The sequence below is a fragment of the Eptatretus burgeri genome, chromosome 11 (genome assembly GCF_056783735.1).
Source record: "Eptatretus burgeri isolate ZD-2024b chromosome 11, Ebu_testis_v1, whole genome shotgun sequence".
Lineage (NCBI taxonomy): Eukaryota > Metazoa > Chordata > Myxini > Myxiniformes > Myxinidae > Eptatretus > Eptatretus burgeri.
In genome coordinates, this window is record NC_140971.1 from 52455427 (window position 1) to 52475426 (window position 20000).

Genomic DNA, 20000 nt, shown 5'->3' on the forward strand with positions numbered 1-20000 from the left:
CTCGTTTAGGGATTGTTTAATGACGTCTTCCTCACCATTACGGTACTAATATGCAGTACGAGTTATCAAAGGTACTACCCGTGAGCAGATGACACCTTTGACAAAAGGCTTCATGCGACTTTGCGACGTCGTCGGGGTCCAACGTAGAACACTCCGTCGTGCATCGTGCACAAGCTCAATGACACCACGCGCATTGCAAAAAACCCAGCAGTACGTGCACAGCAGGTCCCAAGGGTGCCTCTCGTGGGCGATCTGGCAAACGGCGCTATTGACAGCAATGTTCAATATCACGGGTCCAAGTTTTGCTAACAACCTAGCAATTACTGCACCGGAATAGACGGGATCATTTTTTCTGGATTAAACAGCACTTTTTTTTTCTCCGGGGAGCCAAATAGGAAAACAACGATTGATCAGGAAAAGCAGCATTTTCCATAGGGTAAGAACAACCAATTGGGCCAAGCATTTCAGAAGGCTGGTAGGAGCTTTCGTGTTTGGTCGTTTCATTAGACAACACCCGAGGGATGCAAATACCGTAATCAAATTGCATTTCTTCATCATCATCATCATCTTTGTCTTCATTAGAAAGGCAGTCATAGAAATTATCTTCAAAACAAAGGGTCTCACTCAGGGTATCAGTACTCAAGGAGTGAAGTTTGTGTGATTAGTACCGAACGATTATAGGTGCTTCTACAGATCACGTGCTGTCCTATGTCCCAAAACATGGATGGGAATAACTGTCTGTAGATCACGTGCACAAGAAAGATTGAATTTCATTCACATATCCACTTTACTAGAACGGCCTACCGTATTGGTACTTCTATTTCTGTACAATCTGAATACGTTTTACCTATGATAAAGGTGCTGCAGAAACCAATGGACAAATAAATGAACAACTCAATGCTATTTTTGTTATTTTAGCCTCTTAAACTTGGATGGTCGTTTAAAAGTTGTTGTGACTAGCGAGCTTTATCCAGGTATGCACATGCACATTTGCATACAAGTAAAGGTCAGCAAAATCCTGTGCAATGAAACATCACATTTTGGATATCAGTAAGGGAGACCACCATGTCATGGTGTCGTTTGGCACCGTTCACACGCACCTGCAGGTAATTCTCAAGACCTTGCCGTCTTTGCTCCATCACCTTTGGGATCCAGTTTCGTACGTGTTTTGATGGAAACTCGGGAGTTTGAATGACTTTCTTCAACTGAAAACAAAAATAAAGATTACGAACAGACAGAAAACAAAATGAAATTTGCTGACATTCAGTAATCTAAAGACCACATGAAATGACCACAGCGGGTGCAAAGTACCTTCTTGTTCAGAGCATAGAACTCGCTGTAACGCTTCTTCACGACGTGCTTCCGGCCATTCGCAAGCACCTCTACCTTGAACAGCTGCCAAAAAAAAAACAAAAAAAAACATGCAATGGTGATCACAAAAGTTGTCCCATTTGGGCCGGCCACCATTTGCTTGCAGAAAAATAATTTCACCATCAAACTAATGGCGTGCGCCTACAATGGCTAGAGTGGGGCGTTTCTGCTCAAGCCAGGAAAGCTAAGCATGCAACACTGCAGGAAGATGGGAGATGCATCAAACGCAGCATATTAAAGCATAATATATCTGCTGCGCTGCTCGGAACTTATTTTCGAAACTCAGCAGATTTCTTCGCGATTCATTTATCGGGTTATTCATTCGCCTGCGGACGCGACCGATTGTCAATCGCGTATACTTGCTTTCCACGAGGATTTTCTGATTAATCAAGTAACAATTCCTTACCGAGGTTGTTAAATGTTCTGCCACTGCCAAGCACCGTATTTCTGACATGTAAACCGAAAGGCTGTGCATTTTAAAGAGGAAGCAAAGTTTGCCATTTTGCTCAGAGGGAAAATAAAAAAATAAAAATAAAAAAAACTTTGGTTCCATTACTCAAAACCATCCTTATCAAGAATACTTCCCACAAACAAGAACCAAATCTGCAACACTGTATTAAGACCTGACGTTATATCATGCCGTTTTCCCATCCACAAGCTGAAACAGTTCACGCAAAATATCGCATTGTCTGCAGGATGCAATCATAGCAGTTAAAGCTACGATCCAAACTTGACTTCAGCAAAACAGCCGAGGCCAAAGGGGAAGAAGGTTGCTTTTCAGTATTTACAACTTGAATTTTACAAAGTCAAAACTTTGAATTTAAAAGATTTTGGGTTTTTTTTTAATAATTTTAAAAAGGAAAATTTGTGAGTGCCTTGATGGTTCACAATATGGTGAGCACGGCGTTGCCCCAGGTGTATTTGAGGCACACTGGCTTTTCAAGAACACCTTAGAGAAAAGAAAATTAAAAAAAAAAATCTTGCACCAAAGCATCCCACTAAAACTGCCTGTGCAGAAAGTTTAATTGCGATGACCACCGAATCGAAAGTTACTCGCGCCATGCCAAATGGAGTGTCACTCAAGTCTCTCTGTTACGGAATGCCACGATGGCTTTGAACGCAACCCTGCGAGGAAAAGCGTCCCTGGCATTCTTAAATCCTCGTTTCCTCGATGGTTCCGAGGATAGAATATGCTACAAGAAGTGTCAGTTTTCCATTATCGATTTCCAACTCGCCCTTACTCCGTGTGCTTCCTCCCCCACCCCTCCTCTTCCCCACTCCAATATCTTTCCCGTTGTCAGAGCTTGTTGAGGAGCTGTGCATAGAGAAATCATGTCGAAAATGACATGAAACAGTGCTGCGAGCCCGCCAAGCATTTGCCTACCCAGCAGCCTGCCACGCCAAGACGGGTTAATCCTATAAATGGACAGTTCAGAACATTTTCATTTTTCCTGTTTCCATGCCGCACTTTTGTCAATATATGGATCACTTAAACCCCTTAATATACTGTTGCCGGAGTTTCATATCACTTCTTGTCCAGCTACATTGTTCTGGCCACGTGTCATAGCATGCTCAAATCCATCGTTTAGCCGTGACGACTTACTGTTTATTCAAGGCTCACAGTGCAAATATTTATTTTGCAAACTAATGTATTGAAGGCCAATATAACCTGCCCATTTTGGTTTTTGTTTTTTTTTAAGGCATATAAGACAAGTGGGCAGTAAAGGTAGCCAAGAGGTATGGACACTCCCGTCGAGCTGTCTAGCCTCAGTTTGAATCTTGACCCAGCTATAAACTATCATCCTGGTGTTTCACAGGAAGGGTGAAGCATCAACGTGTGTGCCTTCCCTCTGAAAGACTTCAAGCCGGAAAACCTATCTGCCAGCACCGGTCGATAATTGATAGACGTTAAAGATCCCACGACGTCTTCGCGAAGACTAGGCAAATTATCGCCGGCACCCTCAACAAATTACAATTCCCATCACAGTTCAATGTTAGGCCTGGCAAGCCAGTTCATGAAAGAATTGGATGCCAAAAATGTTCTCCGGCCTTCCTACAAAAAAGTGGGACGACATGGTACCGTTAAAGTAGTACTGTAATTGGGCTTCATAATCAAGAAACTTAATCGAATTTTTTTTAACCCATTTCCTTTGGAATAACCTTTGGTTTAAGCAGGACTTGAACAGTATTCAGAAACTTGGAATATATTTTCTTTCATCCGTGGAATTAAATAAAAGAGCATATTTTTATTTATTTTTTTCGAACTTACGTGAGCCAGAAAAACTGGGACTGCAAATCACAACTTTCCCACAGATTGGAAAGCTACAATCGATTACTCGTGGTACGGTAAGAATTTACAAAATGATCTTGACCGATGTTAAAGGTTAAAAAAAAAAAGGAGAGAAAAGAAAAGGCAGAAAAATCCAATTGGAATGGGAAAATGTCGTCCGAACAATTTACGTTTTCAGAGCAAATCTCACTCAACATCCGTGAAGTCGTGCAATTCATTTCAACTGCACCTGTTTCGTTTTCAATACGAGGACCACACCAGGGCACGTCAAAAGACGCACGGCGGCAGCGACGGCTTCATGGATACGTGTCGGATAAAACAGTTTGCCCAATCTGAACTCTACTTAACCTGGCCCTCGATTCATAAATCACGGGAAAACATTTTCTCCATCATTATTCCAAGTCCCGGATCAATAAGCAACTAATGAACAGCCATAAATTCCGCACTTCACTGACGTGCAGTTTGATAAACACAGATTTACAAACAAGATAAACGGGCGGAGTAAGTTATGGTACATTTGCCTGTTTTACAAACACATTTTTCAGCCGTACACTTACGCGTGCAAGTTACCGTACACCCTGCATCGCTTCGGCCTTTTTAATTACTTTGCTACCAGGTGGCAAACAACGATGCGGTTCATTTGAAGAGAGACTGTTTCAAACGTTCATGTCAGAGTTTGGCGTTGCCTGTTCGAGTAGGGAATAGGTGGACATCTCTAGATTGTGTTAGCAAGCCTGCCCGTCGAATCTCAGCTTTGCTTCTTGACGTCCACCGCATGGCTGGCCAATCTTTGACACATGAAAACTGGTTAGGACAGGAAAGAAAGCAGCCTATTGATTGGCTGCCCCCCATCAGGCCTTGGCTCACTAGAAACAAAGGCAAAGCATTTTCCAGAGCGGACAAATAGCCGTTTCATTAAATTCCCTCCTTTGGTGTGGGAACAAGCAGACACGCTCAAGTAATGTAATACGTGCAAGAAAGCAAACGCGTTCCGATAACTGCTGCCGGCAGCCAGAGCACCTGGCATTCAGATATTGCACCACAATGCAACAAGCAACAATAAAAAGGTAAAGGAAATATTGCAGCAGATTTTTCGGAAATGTTAATTATCAGAACAAAACCATAACAAAATAAAATAAACATTCTGCAAAGATTTTGAAAAAACAAACAAACAAAACAAAACACCTGTAAAAGGACCAACAGATCTTTGCAACCTTTTGAGATGTTCCAGACATGGAAATGGAATAAATGATTGAATCAAATTCAGCAGCTTAATCCACTTACCATCCCAAAGCACAAACACAAATTCCACATGACCATGCACCTATTTCCTTAACCCAACGCCATACCATCCCTTACCCTCCCACAACTGTCACCACCACCACCACCACCACCACTCCAGCTCAATACACTGAAAAATTAATAAACCCAAGATAGTCATCAAAGTGGCCGATGCATTTTATGGCCACGCAGCTGGAGCTACTTCCAGACTTGACAACGGTCTTCTTGACAGAACTTCTCCCTCAACAAATCAAGTGCCGACTTGCTGCCCATGCCAAACCCGGAAGCAGCAATCTTAGCACGGACAGAGAGATTGGTGCAATTTACGCATCAAGATGTAGCCACATCATTACTCGTGGCATTTTGCGCTTCTCATCCTTCACAGGCTGCCACTTAAGGTGTATAGAAGGCACATTTCAACCTCGAAAACCAGCATGGTGAAGTTCTTTATTGCTCACTTGTGATTGGAATTGGTACTCAAAATCATGATCGATCTTCAATTTGTAAAACCAACCGATCATCGATCAACACTTTGGTTTGCAAGAGCGAATGGTCTTTGGTTTGGAAAACCAACTGGTCACCGATCAATGAATAATGATCTTTCACTTGTAAAAGTAATCGATCATCGATCACCGAATAATCTTTGGTTTGTAAAACCAATTGGTCATCAATCAATATTTTGTTTGTAAAACCAACGCATCATCGATGAATGAACAAAGGTTCATAAAACTCAATTCAACAATCAAAGAAAACGGTTGGGTGCCGGTTTCTCAAATTGCACAGTTTACGAGGATTGCTTGCAGGCAAGAAGTAATATTTTAAGGTTTAAAAGGGTACTTCCAGCTTGAATAGCAGTGTGTGAGACACAGAACCACCCACTGCAAAGAAGCTGTGTAATGGATGCCTAAATATTGTGGATGCATGGCAGATGCCCCCTATTGGTCAGAACCCTTGTAGCAAAGGCTGATGTGACGAGGGTTCACGGTCACCATTTGTCATTTATGCCAAATGGTGCAGCTTGTCAACCCAACTCTTGAGGGGAATCCACTCTGTCTGAGGATGGCCCGTGGTTCCGAGTCATTGTATGATCATGCAATCTGGACCTGCAGGTAAGTTGCAGGTGTTTGCTTGACCATGAGTTTCGCCACCTTTGGGCTGAAGTACATGCATGCATGCACTAGTTTGACAAGTGCATTTCAACTGTGTACTTTGGCTGCGGGACCAAGGTGCACATCCCTAACTTTGTGAAAATGTTTGATTTTTGTTTTTTAAGGCGCTGCAATAAGATGGACTCCAGTGAGCCAGAAATACGTCTATGGATCAATTCCCAAGGGATTGGGCTAGCATTGTTAAAAACGTTGGCTGACACAGACAGCAGTGTACCAGCTGACAAACTGCTTGTTTGCAGTGGGTGATTCTGTGTCTCTCAAACTGCAGATTAAGCCAGAGTACCTTCTTCAATTGTAATGTATATATATATATATATATATATATATATATATATATATATATATATATATATATATATATATATATATATATATATATATATATATATATGAAAATGACATAGGGGTTAATTATTCAGTTGTTATATCTTAATGAGTGTAAGATAAGTGTTTGGAAAACACAATTAGCATACACCAGAATTGGATGTCCAGTTAGCTCCCTTTCATCCCACCCTCGTGTCTGTCTCTTTTTTCTTTCTATCATTTGTGTCATTCTGAAAATGCACCATTGTCGTTGGATGACACCTCGACATGAATCGCACTGCACAAATGGCTGCTCCACATCTCCCATGGAAAGCTTCCCACACAGAATTTTACAAATGGCTTAGCCACGTGTACCACCACATGCTGCGAGAGCGCATGTGTGATACCCATGCGGGGAGGTGCCAGAGTAGTCCCCATAAAAGGCAGGTACGATCACGCCTCATTGCCACACAGCCGGGATCCACCCCCTCCCCACCCCAACCACAGAGAGCGGACGCCCAGCTATTGAACAAACAGCTGGGATGCCTAGCCATCAGACATACATTTCAAGGAGAGATATACATATATATACATATATATATATATATATATATATATATATATATATATATATATATACATATACATATACATATACATATACATATACATATATATATATATATATATATATATATATATATATATATATATATATATATATATATATATATATATATATATATATATACACATCAGAAGCCGTCCCTGTGGCGTGCCTCCCAATGCTTTAAGAAAGATCATGTGCACACTTTCATACATTTTCTTACATGTCTTGTGTTCTCAACTGATTATGATCGTATGAAAATTGGTCTTAAGATAACTGTTAGTTTAAGCAAATCTATTCTTCTCTGCCATTTTCACCAACAGTGTCACCATCCCCATTATTTATTAAACCAGTTAAGTTTCTTTGAAAACCATTGCTGTGCAATTGGAGCTGTGATCTCTTCCTCTGGCATAATCAACTTATCCCCCAAAAAACCGCATACACACACTGAAGCAGCCATGTGGTGAAATTAATAAAATCTAACCACAGCTTATGTGGACTAGCCGTGCATGTGCAGCATGCCTCCGCTCGGAATTCTGGGAATTCATCTCCAACAGCCTCATGTCACCCATTGAAGGAGATCAAGTCCGTATATTACATATTGCCTTCAGAAAGGATTCACACCCCTTGACTTTTTCATTTTGTTGTGCTACAGCTCAAATTTAAAATGGATAAAATTAAAAAAAAAGTTTCACTGATCTACACAAAATACCCCATAATGAGAAAGTGAAAACATGTTTTTGGAAATTTTTACATATTAATAGAAAAAAAATTCAGAAATATCTAATTTGCACAAGTATTCAGCCTCCTGAATCAATACTTTGTAGAAGCGCCTTTGGCAGTGATTACAGCTTCAAGTCTTCTTGTGTATGTCTATCAGGTTTACACATCTGGATTTGGGAATTTTCTCCTATTCTTCCTTGCGGAATTGCTCAAGCTCCATAAAGTTGGATGGAGAGCATCGGTGAACAGCAATCTTCAAGTCTTTCCACAGATTCTCAATGGGATTCAAGTCTGGGCTTTGGCTGGGCAACTCAAGGACTTTCACATTCTTGTTCTGAAGCCATTCCAGTGTTGCTTTGGCTGTAAACTTGGGATCATTATCCTGTTGGAATGTAACTCTTTGCCACAGTCGAAGGTCTTTTGCACTCTAAAGCAGGTTCTCCTCAAGGATTTGCCTGTATTTGGCTCCATCAATTGGTCCCTATGTCCTCACAAGTCTCCCACTCTCTGCCGCTGAAAAGCATCCGCATAGCATGATGCTGCCACCACCATGCTTCAGGGTATGTTTGGTGTGAGATGGGTGATGAGCTGTGCTCAGTTTCCACCAGACATAGCGCTTTGCATTCAGGCCAAAGAGTTCAAGTTTTGTCACATCAGACCACAGAATCTTTTGCTTCATGCTCTCAGACTCTTTCATGTTCCTTTATGAAAACTTGAGGCATGCTGTCATTTGCCTTTTTCTCAAGAGTGGCTTCTGTCTGGCCACTCTCCCATAAAGCCAATATTTGTGAAGTGCTGCAGAGACTGTTGTCCTTCTGACAGGTTCTCCCATCTCAACAAAGAAACTCTGTAGTTCTATCAGAGTGGTCATTGGGTTCTTGGTCACCTCTCTGACCAAGGTGCTTCTTGCCCAGTTACTCAATTTGGTCAGACAGCCAGCTCAAGGAAGAGTCTGGGTAGTTCAATTTTCATTCCATTTCCTAATGATGGAGCTCACTGTGCTCTTGGGAACTTTCAACACTCAATAAATTGTTTTATACACTTCCCCAGATCTATGCCTCCTCACAATTCTATCTCAGAGTTCTGTGTTCAGTTCCTTGGAGTTCATGGAAGAGTTTCTGCTCTGGCATGCACTGTCAACTGTGGGCCCTTATATAGAAAGGTGTGTTTCTTTATAAATCATGTCCAATCAACTGACTTGGCCACCGGTGGACTCCAATCAAGTTGTGGAAACATCTCAAGGATGATCAAAGGAAATTGGATGCACCTGAGCTCAATTTGGAGTGTCATAGCAAAGGAATTGAATACGTATTGATGCAAAACATTTCAGCTTTTCATTTTTAATTAATTTGAAATAATTTCGAAAAACATGTTTTCACTTCGTTATTATGGGGTATTTTCTGTAAATCGATGATAAAAAACTTAAATTAAATCCATTTTAAATTCAGGCTGGAACACAACAAAATGTGACAAAAGTCAGGGGTGTGAATACTCTCTGAAGGCACTGTTTGTTTCGATATTATAAAGCAGGAGTGTCTCTCCGTCTGTCCGTCCGTCCATCCGTCCGTCCCCGAACCACTCACTCAGTTTTGGGGCTCACCCTCTCAAACCTTCTGTGGAACGTTTTGGGGTCCCAGCCGGCGTCATCGCAAAATGATTATTGTGTTGGGGTACTTATGAAAACTCCACGCACGTTAGGTGTCCTAAGGTGGGGGGAGGTTTCATAAATAACTCAACACAATTTTGATTTTGACTTTTCATCCATACGAAGCTACTCCCGACCCAGAAGTAAACCCATTCATGGGTTCAGCAAAAACATTTGCTGGTTTGATAACATTTAAATACAATTGTGATTGAGAGTTAACTCAAAGATGGGTGGGCGGTTTCTCTTATCCATTATAAGGTGAGTGGGAGGTTTCATAAATTTCTCAATGCAATTATGATTCTAATTTTGGATCCATACGAAGTGTTTTGTGTCCATCTTTTCTCACCAGCAGATTTGTCTGCATAGGGTGTAACGGGAGAACGGCATCGATATTCATTTACCTCACGAGTTTTTGGATAAAGTGTCTATATGAGTTTACCTCACGAGTGTTTGTATAAAGTGTCAAAATTTGTTTACCTCACGAGTGTTTGGATAAAGTGTTTATATTAGTTTACCTCACGAGTGTTTGTATAAAGCGTTTATATTAGCTTACCCCACAAGTGTTTGTATAAAGCATCTGTATTAGTTTTCCTCATGAGTGTTTGTATAAAGCGTCTATACTTAATTACCCACGAGTGTTTGTATAAAGCGTCGATACTTAATTACCCACGAGTGTTTGTATAAAGTGTCTATACTTGTTTACCTCACGAGTGTTTGTATAAAGCGTATATATTCGTTTTCCCCACGAGTGTTTGTATAAAGCGTCTATACTTAATTACCTCAGAGTGTTTGTATAAAGCGTCTATACTTAATTACCTCATGAGTGTTTGTATAAAGCGTCTATACTTAATTACCTCAGAGTGTTTGTATAAAGCGTCTATACTTAATTACCTCAGAGTGTTTGTATAAAGTGTCTATACTTAATTCCCCACGAGTGTTTGTATAAAGCGTCTATACTAAATTACCCACGAGTGTTTGTATAAAGTGTCTATACTTGTTTACCTCACGAGTGTTTGTATAAAGCGTCTATACTGAATTACCTCACGAGTGTTTGTATAAAGCATATATATTAGTTTACCCCACGAGTGCTTGTATAAAGCGTCTATACTTAATTACCTCACGAGTGTTTGTATAAAGCGTCTATACTGAATTACCTCATGAGTGTTTGTATAAAGTGTCTATACTTGTTTACCTCACGAGTGTTTGTATAAAGCATATATATTCGTTTACCCCACGAATGCTTGTATAAAGCGTCTATATTAATTACGCACGAGTGTTTGTATAAAGCGTCTATACTTAATTACCTCAGAGTGTTTGTATAAAGCGTCTATACTTAATTACCTCAGAGTGTTTGTATGAAGTGTCTATACTTAATTACCCACGAGTGTTTGTATAAAGCGTCTATACTAAATTACCCACGAGTGTTTGTACAAAGTGTCTAGGCTTGTTTACCTCACGAGTGTTTGTATAAAGCATATATATTCGTTTACCCCACAAGTGCTTGTATAAAGCGTCTATACTTAATTACCTCACGAGTGTTTGTATAAAGTGTCTATACTTAATTACCTCACGAGTGTTTGTATAAAGTGTCTATACTTGTTTACCTCACGAGTGTTTGTATAAAGCGTCTATACTGAATGACCTCACGAGTGTTTGTATAAAGTGTCTATACTTGTTTACCTCACGAGTGTTTGTATAAAGCGTATATATTCGTTTACCCCACGAGTGCTTGTATAAAGCGTCTATACTGAATTACCTCACGAGTGTTTGTATAAAGCATATATATTCGTTTACCCCACAAGTGCTTGTATAAAGCGTCTATACTTAATTACCTCACGAGTGTTTGTATAAAGTGTCTATACTTGTTTACCTCACGAGTGTTTGTATAAAGCGTCTATACTGAATGACCTCACGAGTGTTTGTATAAAGTGTCTATACTTGTTTACCTCACGAGTGTTTGTATAAAGCGTATATATTCGTTTACCCCACGAGTGCTTGTATAAAGCGTCTATACTTAATTACCTCACGAGTGTTTGTATAAAGTGTCTATACTTGTTTACCTCACGAGTGTTTGTATAAAGCGTCTATACTGAATGACCTCACGAGTGTTTGTATAAAGCGTATATATTCATTTACCCCACGAGTGCTTGTATAAAGCGTCTATACTGAATTACCTCACGAGTGTTTGTATAAAGCATATATATTCGTTTACCCCACAAGTGCTTGTATAAAGCGTCTATACTGAATTACCTCACGAGTGTTTGTATAAAGCATATATATTCGTTTACCCCACGAGTGCTTGTATAAAGCGTCTATACTGAATTACCTCACGAGTGTTTGTATAAAGCATATATATTCGTTTACCCCACGAGTGTTTGTATAAAGCGTCTATACTGAATTACCTCACGAGTGTTTGTATAAAGCATATATATTCGTTTACCCCACAAGTGCTTGTATAAAGCGTCTATACTTAATTACCTCACGAGTGTTTGTATAAAGTGTCTATACTTAATTACCTCACGAGTGTTTGTATAAAGTCTCTATACTTGTTTACCTCACGAGTGTTTGTATAAAGCGTCTATACTGAATGACCTCACGAGTGTTTGTATAAAGTGTCTATACTTGTTTACCTCACGAGTGTTTGTATAAAGCGTATATATTCGTTTACCCCACGAGTGCTTGTATAAAGCGTCTATACTGAATTACCTCACGAGTGTTTGTATAAAGCATATATATTCGTTTACCCCACAAGTGCTTGTATAAAGCGTCTATACTTAATTACCTCACGAGTGTTTGTATAAAGTGTCTATACTTGTTTACCTCACGAGTGTTTGTATAAAGCGTATATATTCGTTTACCCCACGAGTGCTTGTATAAAGCGTCTATACTTAATTACCTCACGAGTGTTTGTATAAAGTGTCTATACTTAATTACCTCACGAGTGTTTGTATAAAGTGTCTATACTTGTTTACCTCACGAGTGTTTGTATAAAGCGTCTATACTGAATGACCTCACGAGTGTTTGTATAAAGTGTCTATACTTGTTTACCTCACGAGTGTTTGTATAAAGCGTATATATTCGTTTACCCCACGAGTGCTTGTATAAAGCGTCTATACTGAATTACCTCACGAGTGTTTGTATAAAGCATATATATTCGTTTACCCCACAAGTGCTTGTATAAAGCGTCTATACTTAATTACCTCACGAGTGTTTGTATAAAGTGTCTATACTTGTTTACCTCACGAGTGTTTGTATAAAGCGTCTATACTGAATGACCTCACGAGTGTTTGTATAAAGTGTCTATACTTGTTTACCTCACGAGTGTTTGTATAAAGCGTATATATTCGTTTACCCCACGAGTGCTTGTATAAAGCGTCTATACTTAATTACCTCACGAGTGTTTGTATAAAGTGTCTATACTTGTTTACCTCACGAGTGTTTGTATAAAGCGTCTATACTGAATGACCTCACGAGTGTTTGTATAAAGCGTATATATTCATTTACCCCACGAGTGCTTGTATAAAGCGTCTATACTGAATTACCTCACGAGTGTTTGTATAAAGCATATTTATTCGTTTACCCCACAAGTGCTTGTATAAAGCGTCTATACTTAATTACCTCACGAGTGTTTGTATAAAGTGTCTATACTTAATTACCTCACGAGTGTTTGTATAAAGTCTCTATACTTGTTTACCTCACGAGTGTTTGTATAAAGCGTCTATACTGAATGACCTCACGAGTGTTTGTATAAAGTGTCTATACTTGTTTACCTCACGAGTGTTTGTATAAAGCGTATATATTCGTTTACCCCACGAGTGCTTGTATAAAGCGTCTATACTGAATTACCTCACGAGTGTTTGTATAAAGCATATATATTCGTTTAACCCACAAGTGCTTGTATAAAGCGTCTATACTTAATTACCTCACGAGTGTTTGTATAAAGTGTCTATACTTGTTTACCTCACGAGTGTTTGTATAAAGCGTATATATTCGTTTACCCCACGAGTGCTTGTATAAAGCGTCTATACTTAATTACCTCACGAGTGTTTGTATAAAGCGTCTATACTTAATTACCTCATGAGTGTTTGTATAAAGTGTCTATATTTGTTTACCTCACGAGTGTTTGTATAAAGCGTTTATATTAGCTTACCTCAGAGTGTTTGTATAAAGCGTATATATTCGTTTACCCCACGAGTGTTTGTATAAAGCGTCTATACTTAATTACCTCAGAGTGTTTGTATAAAGCGTCTATACTTAATTACCTCATGAGTGTTTGTATAAAGCGTCTATACTTAATTACCACAGAGTGTTTGTATAAAGTGTCTATACTTAATTACCTCACGAGTGTTTGTATAAAGCGTCTATACTAAATTACCTCAGAGTGTTTGTATAAAGTGTCTATACTTAATTACCTCACGAGTGTTTGTATAAAGCGTCTATACTAAATTACCCACGAGTGTTTGTATAAAGTGTCTATACTTGTTTACCTCACGAGTGTTTGTATAAAGCGTCTATACTGAATTACCTCACGAGTGTTTGTATAAAGCGTCTATACTGAATTACCTCACGAGTGTTTGTATAAAGCATATATATTCGTTTACCCCACGAGTGCTTGTATAAAGCGTCTATACTTGTTTACCTCACGAGTGTTTGTATAAAGCGTCTATACTGAATGACCTCACGAGTGTTTGTATAAAGCGTCTATACTTAATTACCTCACGAGTGTTTGTATAAAGCGTCTATACTTGTTTACCTCACGAGTGTTTGTATAAAGCGTCTATACTGAATGACCTCACGAGTGTTTGTATAAAGCGTCTACACGTAATTACCCACGAGTGTTTGTATAAAACTTATATACTTAATTACCTCAAGAGTGTTTGGATAAAGCATCTGTATTCGTTTACCCCACGAGTGTTTGTATGAAGCGTCTATGTTTATTTACCTCACGGATGTTTGTATAAAGCGTCTATACTTAATTACCCATGAGTGTTTGTATCAAGCATCTTTACTTAATTACCTCATGAGTGTTTGTATAAAGCGTCTATGTATATTTACCTCACGAGTGTTTGTATAAAGCGTCGATGTATATTTACCTCACGAGTGTTTGTATAAAGCGTCTATACTTAATTACCCACGAGTGCTTGTATAAAGCGTCTATACTTAATTACCCACGAGTGTTTGTGTAAAGTGTCTGTATTAGTTTACCTCACTAGTGTTTGTATAAAGCGTCTATACTTAATTACCTCACGAGTGTTTGTATAAAGCATCTATACTTAATTACCCACGAATGTTTGTATAAAGCGTTTATATTAGTTTACACCACGAGTGTTTGTGTAAAGCATCTGTATTAGTTTACCTCATGAGTGTTTGTATAAAGCGTCTAGACTTAATTACCTCACGAGTGTTTGTATAAAGTGTCTATCGTTGTTTACCTCAGGAGAGTTTGTATATAGCCTCTGTATTAGTTTACCTCACGAGTGCTTGTGTAAAACATCTATACTTAATTACCTCACAAGTGTTTGGATTGAGCGTATATATTATTCCCCCCCCCCCCCCCCCCCCCCCCGCGAGTGTTTGTTTCAAGAGTCTATACTTAATTACCCACGAGTGTTTGTATAAAGCGTCTTTATTTAATTGCCCATGAGTGTTTGGATAAAGCAGCTGTACTTAAATTACCTCACGAGTGTTTGTATAAGGCGTTTATATTAGTTTACCTCACAAGTGTTTGTAGAAAGCGTCTATAAGTAATTACCCACGAGTGTTTGGATAAAGCATCTATACTTAATTACACACGATTGTTTGTATAAAGCGTCTATAGTTAACTACCTCGCGAGTAATTTGGATAAAGTGTCTGTCGTCGTTTACACGAGTGTTTGTTTTAAGCGTCTATGTTTATTTACCTCACGAGTGTTTGTATAAAGTTTCTATATTTGTTTCTCTTATGAGTGTTTGTATCAAGCGACTTTATTCGTTTACCACATGAGTGTTTGTATAAATTGTCTATGTTTATTTACCTCACGAGTGTTTGTATAAAGTGTTGATATTTGTTTCCCTCATGAGTGTTTGTATCAAGCCTCTTTATTCGTTTACCTCACGAGTGTTTGTATAAAGCGTCTATGTTTATTTTCCTCATGAGTGTTTCAAAAAGAGTCTATGTTTATTTACCTCACGAGTATCTGTATAAAGTGTCGATATTTGTTTACCTCACGAGTGTTTGTATAAAGCGTTTATATTACTTTACCCCACGAGTGTTTGTATAAAGCGTCTACACTTAATTACCTCATGAGTGTTTGTATAAAGCGTCTATACTTGTTTACCTCACGAGTGTTTGCATAAAGCGTTTATATTAGTTTACCCCACGAGTGTTTGAATCAAGCGTCTGTATTACTTTACCTGACGAGTGTTTGTATAAAGCGTCTATACTTAATTACCTCATGAGTGTTTGTATAAAGTGTCTATATTTGTTTACCTCACGAGTGCTTGTATAAAGCGTCTATACTGAATTACCTCATGAGTGTTTGTATAAAGTGTCTATATTTGTTTACCTCATGAGTGTTTGTATAAAGCGTTTATATTACTTTACCCCACGAGTGTTTGTATAAAGCGTCTACACTTAATTACCTCATGAGTGTTTGTATAAAGCATCTATACTTGTTTACCTCACGAGTGTTTGCATAAAGCGTTTATATTAGTTTACCCCACGAGTGTTTGAATAAAGCGTCTGTATTACTTTACCTCACGAGTGTTTGTATAAAGCGTCTATACTTAATTACCTCATGAGTGTTTGTATAAAGTGTCTATATTTGTTTACCTCACGAGTGTTTGTATAAAGCGTTTATATTAGCTTACCCCACAAGTGTTTGTATAAAGCATCTGTATTAGTTTTCCTCATGAGTGTTTGCATAAAGCGTCTATACTTAATTACCTCATGAGTGTTTGTATAAAGTGTCTATATTTGTTTACCTCACGAGTGTTTGTATAAAGCGTTTATATTCGTTCACCTCACAAGTGTTTGTATAAAGCGTCTCTACTAAATTACCTCGCGAGTGTTTGGATAAAGCATTTATATTAGTTTACCTCACGAGTGTTTGTATAAAGCGTCCATACTAAATTACCTCGCGAGTGTTTGTATTAAGCGTTTATATTAGTTTCCCCCACAAGTGTTTGGATAAAGCATCTATACTTAATTACCTCACCAGTGTTTGTATAAAGCGTCTATATTAGTTTACCTCACTAGTGTTTGTATAAAGCGTTTCTATTGATTTACCTCACGAGTGTTTGTATAAAGCGTCTATACTAAATTACCTCGCGCATGTTTGTATAAAGCGTATATATTAGTTTCCCTCACAAGTGTTTGTATAAAGCGTCTATACCTAATTACCCACGAGTGTTTGGATAAAGCGTTTATATTAGTTTACCTCACAAGTGTTTGTATAAAGCGTCTATACTTAATTATCTCGCGAGTGTTTGGATAAAGCATATACAGTAATCCCCCGTTTCTCGTGGGGGTTACGTTCCAAACGTCCCCGCGCTAAGTGAAAATCCGCGATGAATGGACGCCTCCCCCAAAAATCAACTCGTCTGGTCTGGTCGGTTTGGGAGTGATTGGGTTTCAGGTGCCTGAGATTGACTAGTCTGGTCTGGTCGGTTTGGCAGTGATTGGGTTTGAGGTGCCGGAGATCGACTCGTCTGGTCTGGTCGGTTTGGCAGTGATTGGCTTTGAGGTGCCGGAGATCAACTAGTCTGGTCTGGTCGGTTTTGAGGTCCTGGGTATGAGCAGTGCTCGTCCAACGGCGGCAGACTTTTCTCCTTCCCGAAGCATATATCGAGCACCTTTACCTTAACCTTCTCCTGGAGCGTCCCAGGACCTTCCTCTGGCGCATCGGTTCCTTGCCAGAAGCCTTAGAAGGTGCAGGACGTTTGGGCGGCATCGTGGGGCTTGGAGAAAAAAGGTAGAAAATATTCGAAGTTCACAAGCGAAACTTTGTCTCGTGCGTTGTGTGATGGGTCGAGCACCACGCGTTATAATTTATATTTTATACATTATTACCGCGATGTAACGGGGGAATCCGCAGAAAAAATTAGTTATGTTCCAAGGGAAAACCCGTGATGAACCGGGGGCGCGATAGGTGAACCACGATGAAGCGGGGGGTTGACTGTCTATTAGTTTACCTCGAGAGTGTTTGTATAAAGAGTCTATACTTAATTACCTCACCAGTGTTTGGATAAAGCGTATATATTAGTTTACCTCGCGAGTGTTTGTATAAAGTGTCTAAACTTGATTACCCACGAGTGTTTGGATAAAGCGTATATATTAGTTTTCCTCGAGAGTGTTTGTATAAAGTGTCTATACTTAATTACCTCACCAGTATTTGGATAAAGCGTATATATTAGTTTACCTCGTGAGTGTTTGTATAAAGTGTATATACTTAATTACCTCGCGAGTGTTTGGATAAAGCGTGTACATTAGTTTACCTCGCGAGTGTTTTTATAAAGTGTCTATACTTAATTACCTCGCGAGTGTTTGGATAAAGAGTGTATATTAGTTTACCTCGCGAGTGTTTTTATAAAGTGTCTATACTTAATTACCTCGCGAGTGTTTGGATAAAGCGTGTATATTAGTTTACCTCGCGAGTGTTTTTATAAAGTGTCTATACTTAATTACTTCACCAATGTTTGGATAAAGCGTATATATTAGTTTACCTCGCGAGTGTTTGTATAAAGTGTCTATACTTGATTACCCATGAGTGTTTGGATAAAGCGTATATATTAGTTTACCTCGAGAGTGTTTGTATAAAGTGTCTATACTTAATTACCTCACCAGTGTTTGGATAAAGCGTATATATTAGTTTACCTCGTGAGTGTTTGTATAAAGTGTCTATACTTAATTACCTCGCGAGTGTTTGGATAAAGCGTCTGGATTTGTTTACCCACGAGTGTTTGTATAGAGCGTCTATGTTTATTTACCTCACGAGTGTTTGTATAAAGCGTCTATATTAGTTTACCCCACGAGTGATTGTATAAACGTGATCGTAATAATATAAACATTATTGGCATAATATAAACGTTAATAATTTTGGCATAATATAAACATAATAAGTACGAATCAAATAATATAAACATATTGGCAAACATGATCAAGGTGATATCAAATGACCAATATCATTCAAACAATCATTTTATCATTGTGTTTTCATGTGAGTAAATTCTCAGGCAAAACCTTATAAAATTGTATTACTTGTAGAAACTTACAAACCACATATTATTCTGCAGATTGCAATTTCATTAAAAGTATATATATATATATATATATATATATATATATATATATATATATATATATATATATATATATATATATATATATATATATATATATATATATATATATATATATATATATATATATATATATATATATAGTGTTGTGGTTGACAAAATTCGCAAACCACCATTCAGGTCCCTTAGGTGAGATATCTCGGTAAGTATATGTGTAGTTAGGCCCAAACCCGTTGTTTAGAGGGAATAAATGTCATTCATGCGGGCTGCGACCCTTCTAGACAGCCGTTTTTCTTTTACTGTCTTTATTTTGGACCAGCAGCCATTACTACCACCACCAACCACGTCTCAACAGCCATCACACAACCACCAACCGCAACGCCGCTTCACAACAACAGCCACGACCTTTACCGTCACAACAAGCCCTCGCAACCATCGCATCACCGTCATTCCCACGCCGCTTGTGGGCACCGATACTGGACTCGTGCAGGGCGCGCACCGAGCAGCGGGTGCAGAGGAACAGCCTTTCCGAAGAAAACGGATCAAAAACGACTCACGCCCACTTCTGTTCCGTCCTATCGGCGAGCGTGGGGCGATTTGGCCCCGCCTCCAGGTGCGTTGGAGTAATATCGCTATATGCAAATTCATGGATCAAAAAGCATTCACGCCCACTTTTCCTCGGTCCAATGGGGAGCCAGTTAGAGGTGAAGGGTCGGAGGTAAAGGGTCGAAGGTGAAGGAGCGAGGCCACGGGGCATATAAGGGGCTGCGTTCGTCAGTCAAGGCAGTTAATAGTTCGGAGTCAGTGAAGAGTTGGGATGAGTCAAGAGAGGAGTCGGAGAAGGCGGTTGGACGGAGCTGTGGAGAGGTGGCGGCGGTGAAGGCGGTCGAGGGGGTGCTCGTGTCGGAGTCGAGGAGTTGCGGAGGGAGAGGCCGGCGGCGCGACCGAGGTCGTGGTGGAGACGCTCGTCGCGGGACCCGAGACAGGGAGATATCCACCCCCCCCGAGCATCAACAACCCCCTCCTGTTTCCCCCCGCGCTGAGATAGTGCGAGAAGGGGGCCCCGTTCCCACCCCATACCAGGCAGTCCCAGCGAGGCCCGCGGAGTCGGGGCGCCAGCGCCATTTTGCGGCTCATCACCAGACGGGTAGGCCCGACGCGGTCTCGGCCCCAGGCCCGCCTACCCCCCTCATCCTTGAGGGTGGTCCTTTTCTTTTGCTTTGGGTATATGTGTTGTCGGCGCCGTCTGTGAAGTAAAACTGAATAAGTGTTGCCGTGTGCTCGGTAGTCGGTTAGATCTGCATTGTTGCATTTGCTTTTTGTGTATTATTG

The 20000-nt window shown here is 39.6% G+C and overlaps 1 protein-coding gene across 4 annotated transcripts in view; it reads right to left on the reverse strand.

Annotated features, from left to right (window-relative positions):
• The window catches only part of SNX24 (sorting nexin 24), a 102667-nt gene that overhangs the window by 58353 nt on the left and 24314 nt on the right, over positions 1–20000 (reverse strand). For all 4 annotated transcript variants that reach the window (XM_085846441.1, XM_085846443.1, XM_085846442.1 and 1 more), the window contains exons 2-3: positions 1312–1395; positions 1101–1205 (exon numbers count right to left, since the gene is read on the reverse strand). In XM_085846441.1, coding sequence (XP_085702567.1) covers positions 1101–1205; positions 1312–1395 — 189 coding nt within the window. The remainder of the gene's footprint in view (positions 1–1100; positions 1206–1311; positions 1396–20000) is intronic.